General features: G+C 39.2%; 1 protein-coding gene across 2 annotated transcripts; it reads left to right on the top strand.

Moving 5' to 3' along the window:
• Positions 1-283: 283 nt before the first annotated feature.
• On the top strand, positions 284-3649 carry LOC110989326 (uncharacterized). Of its 2 annotated transcripts, none has more exons than XM_022253630.2 (3): positions 284-580; positions 1258-1345; positions 1667-3649. In XM_022253630.2, the coding sequence occupies exons 2-3, from the start codon at positions 1276-1278 to the stop codon at positions 2599-2601; spliced, it is 1005 nt and encodes a 334-aa protein (XP_022109322.2). In that variant the 5' UTR covers positions 284-580; positions 1258-1275; the 3' UTR covers positions 2602-3649. The 2 variants fall into 2 exon arrangements, with proteins under 2 accessions (XP_022109322.2, XP_022109321.2); XM_022253629.2 differs by lacking the exon at positions 284-580 and adding an exon at positions 976-1102.
• The last annotated feature ends 401 nt before the right edge of the window (positions 3650-4050 follow it).

Raw genomic sequence — 4050 nt, 5'->3', positions numbered from 1 at the left:
CAAAGACATGAAATCTGCTTTTCTACTATTCTGATAGCAGAAAAGCAGATGGCCACTTTTCGTCCTCCACAATGTTGCTGTACGCAACGGGCTGAAACATTACACGAAAACAATCAAGGCAGTTGACCGAGGTTGCACTATACATGTACATGTACACTATAGAATACGCGCCTACAGAAAACAGAGGCAAATCGGAAAAGAGCGCCGCCTGGCTACGCTCAGGAACCAATTTGTAAATACATGTATATTGATAGCACGACCAAAAAAATGATACACTGCCCCCAATGGCAAACTAACCAGCTAAGTGGCTGTCATTAGCCTTTGTACAAATTATTTTGCCTGCCAACTGAGGCTTTTTAGCTGGAAAGCCTGTTACGTTAGACGTCTGCCCTATGGGAGCTGTCTCACCACGCTGCCGGGGAAACATTTTGAGTTGCAATTCAGCTGGTTCCCATCCTTCAACCTGTCCGGCTTTCTTGAAACTACCAGGTAGAATATAGCCCCAGCAAGCACACCCTTTCTGGTCCTTGAAGAACTTAAGGGTCTCTACCACGGCAACACTCGCCAACTGCATAAAACAGTGAGTGAACTACAAAGTGTCTTCCTAATGCACATGCTGCAATTGTCTTTTGCGATTCCAATTTTTTTAGACAATCACTATCACAAGGTCATTTATGAAATTCTTTCCAGGTAATTTCTATAATATCACGCCAAGAATGCCGAGATAATATCCAACATTAGTGTTTCTCATAATGGAGTCAATTGTAATTCATTCTTGTAAGAATCTGAATATGATAGGGCAGCCCCATGCGACTGAGTGGGCCGCAGGAGTTTTCTAGAAGTTTGCTACATGACTTTTTTTATTCAGACTTTATTCATTCAGACAGCTAGGTTATATTGTTTGTGTGACCCTTTTAAAAAGGCCTTTTATCCTACGCCCTGGTAGGTCAAATACTGGTTATTGAAGCGTACAGTCGACATTGTGGTGGTCGTCCTTCATCACAATCATTCGAAAACACCGATCATGGGACTATTTTGCACACGTTATTTTACCATGCTTATCTGCAAAAGTACTTAGAAATTATTAAATGTTCTTCTCCAGGTTTGTAATTTCAACGGAGAACTGGTTTACAACATAATCTAAACGGAGCCGTTGTTTAATCTGTTGTACCTTGCACACCTGCTCTGTACTTTTTGATGCTATTTCTGCATCTGGTTAAAGTTTATGGGGCCTTTTTATATCTTCTTTTTACACAGTTCTTCTGCGACGACAAGATGGCCGCCGAGCACGTATTTAAAGTCCTATTCTTTATTCAGTCCGCAGCCTTCATCCTATTTATTATAAGTAAGTAAATTCTTTTTGCTAAGGACATTTATACTATAGTCTTCGTTAAAAACGTGATTGTGTAATTTCTTGTATTTTAAGCATTAAGAACTTGAATATTTACCCGGAACAGATATGACGAAGAACCGTAATTATCAGAATCAATTGTAACTTATGCAACTGCACTTAGTACGTGAACTTTAGCCCAATAACTTTATGAGCATCATTTACGGCACAGCTTGCCAACTGTCTACAATTGCAACTGATGAATGTTTTCATAAGAAAATAATCACAAGGTGACACTTATATGTGAACTCTGTGAAATATTACATTACTTTGCAGATAACTCTCAAAGCCCTCCTGTTATGCCTAAACCTGCCAAGAACCTAACAGTCCAGAAACCTTGTGACTGTGAAATAAGTTATACCAGGGAGGTCTTCCAAACAGCATCTGCTTTAAAAATTGATGACACTGAAGACATACGAGGAGCCCTGTCCAACTGTAGCTTAGCTGACGTCAAGAAGAGACCAGGTGTGGTTATGATGACCACTACAAATCTCGCCTACGTGGACGTTGCGCTGAACATGCTAGCGAGTGTCAAAAGGGTTGGAGTTTGCATCAACACGACAATCATCGCAGAGGATAACAAGGCTTATAGCTTGTTGAAAAACTACACTACAGGTGATCCAGCAATTCATGTCCAGATAACCAACTCTGGAGAAATGGACACCATTGAGCACAAACGTACTCACAGTAGTCAGTACTACGGCATTATGAACAAGCGACAGGCCTACTTTTTGTCTCTTCTTGAGAAAGGTTTTGAGGTTCTGTTTACCGACTCTGACACGTTTTGGTTTAGGGATCCCTTTCCCTACTTCAAGGGAAACTTCGACATGTTTCTCAGAGGCACTACTCCAACCAGAATAATAAAGAGAACTGATTTCTGCGCTGGTTTTATATACCTGAAACCAACCACAGCGACAATCCAGTTCGTGAAAACTTGGACGCAAGTTATGGATAACAACAAGAAAAAAGGGTCATATACGCCTGATCAAATAGTGATGAATAGACTACTAAAGGCTGACAGACCTGTGCATATTAATATCAAGATGCTGGAGTCAGACCTGTTTCCGTGGGGCCCTACGTTTTTTAATCCATCATGGCAAAAGGAAAACCACTCGACAGTAGTTATGCATGCCTCTAGCATACGCGGCCATCCTGCAAAACTGAAAAAGTTCAAGGAATTCGGTATGTGGCTTGTCAGTGTCACAAAATAATTTACCTGGGTTGAGGTAAAGGTAACTCCTCTGGATCAGAGATTATTAAACCGTGAAAATAAGAACACGTTGTTATATCTTTAGCTTCACACCTTTCTCGTCTTTTTAATTTTTGCGCTTTTAAATTAAAATACAACACAGAAAGTTGGAAAAACATGATTTCGTGGGTCGTAACTAGACAAGTGCTTTAATCAATGACTTATCATTATTAAGGTTTAAGTGGTTTATTTTGCAATGTTTTATTCAGGCTTTCAGATCCTCGAGTGTTCCCTTATGACTTTGATAAGTTTTAAATTCACAAGTATTTTTACTACTTGCAGAACTATAATGCATATTTGCAATAAAAAGGCAGATTTTATATTAAACTCTGGGTTGCGTATTTCTTGGAGTTCTTGTTGCCGTGTTACGTTCCAACGGCGGCATTTGAAAATATTCCCTCGCTCAGACTTACCGTTTTTCTTTTAAACGCAAGTAAAGGGAGTGATTCCTCGTTTGATGCTCAGTGAATGAAAGTGTTTCAATTGTTGTCTCAAATTAAACAATTTAAATGTATTACTTTTGTTCTCAGAGATATTTTCACGAGGCAAAGTAGGGTTCACAAGCTGAATAGCGCATCCCTAGAATAAACAATGCATCTCCCTGCATGTGAGACCTCATAGCTACAGTGCATTTATGTTCAGGAAGAGCGTGGAAAATGTTAAAACTTTTAAAAGGTGCAGTTTTCAGCGATATGTCAGACAAAAATGCTGCACGAAAGGTCCTTAGTAATATTTTATATTATGGACCGTATAAATGCTGGATGACGTTTAATGTGACTATAGTTATTTAGATTAGTTGGGGTTTGTGACGACTTCGCAAAAACTTCGAATTCCCTACATTTTTGGGTTGAATATTTGCAGTCATCTTGAACTGCGTCTCTAATTATTGGAAGCTGTTTCTCAAAAAAGTATTCGACTGGGTTGATTATTTGCAGTCATCTTGAACTCCGTCTCTAATTATTGGAAGCTGTTTCTTAAAAAAGTATTCGACTGGGTTGATTATTTGCAGTCCTCCCGAACCCCTTCTCTAATTTCTGGAAGTTGTTTGTTGAAACAATATTTCACCTTTGCATGATCGAATCGGGTAGAATTAGTGCGAAGAAATTTTTGAGCCAAAGATGTTTTTGGTCTTTATGATACACTGCAAAAACTGTGGTTTAAATTGGTTTTTAACACCCTAGGTATTATCAGAAGACTACACCCAGCCTGGCAGGGTATGAAATCAACACCAGAGGTTTTTCCAGTTAAGTGTAATAAGCACGAATAATACTGCTGTATATAAACTTGTTTTCACGAAGAGCCACACATGTCCAAAATAGCACATTTTTCGATTTCGATTGCATTCTCAGGGGCAAAAATCTCGATGAATGCATTTGCGCTTTCACAAAGAGACACAAATCTTGTACCCCTC

Source organism: Acanthaster planci, linkage group LG17 (assembly GCF_054643075.1).
Source record: "Acanthaster planci isolate LZ-2023a linkage group LG17, COTS_SCS, whole genome shotgun sequence".
In the NCBI taxonomy this organism is placed as follows: Eukaryota; Metazoa; Echinodermata; class Asteroidea; order Valvatida; family Acanthasteridae; genus Acanthaster; species Acanthaster planci.
This window is presented reverse-complemented; position numbering and strand designations above follow the sequence as displayed.

What these genes read in the sequence shown, in the direction of transcription:
- LOC110989326 (XM_022253630.2), top strand. Translation starts at nt 1,276, where the DNA reads ATGGCCGCCGAGCACGTATTTAAAGTCCTATTCTTTATTCAGTCCGCA. An exon ending in CTTCATCCTATTTATTATAA is followed by an intron (nt 1,346 to 1,666) that starts GTAAGTAAATTC and finishes ATTACTTTGCAG; the next exon opens with ATAACTCTCAAAGCCCTCCT.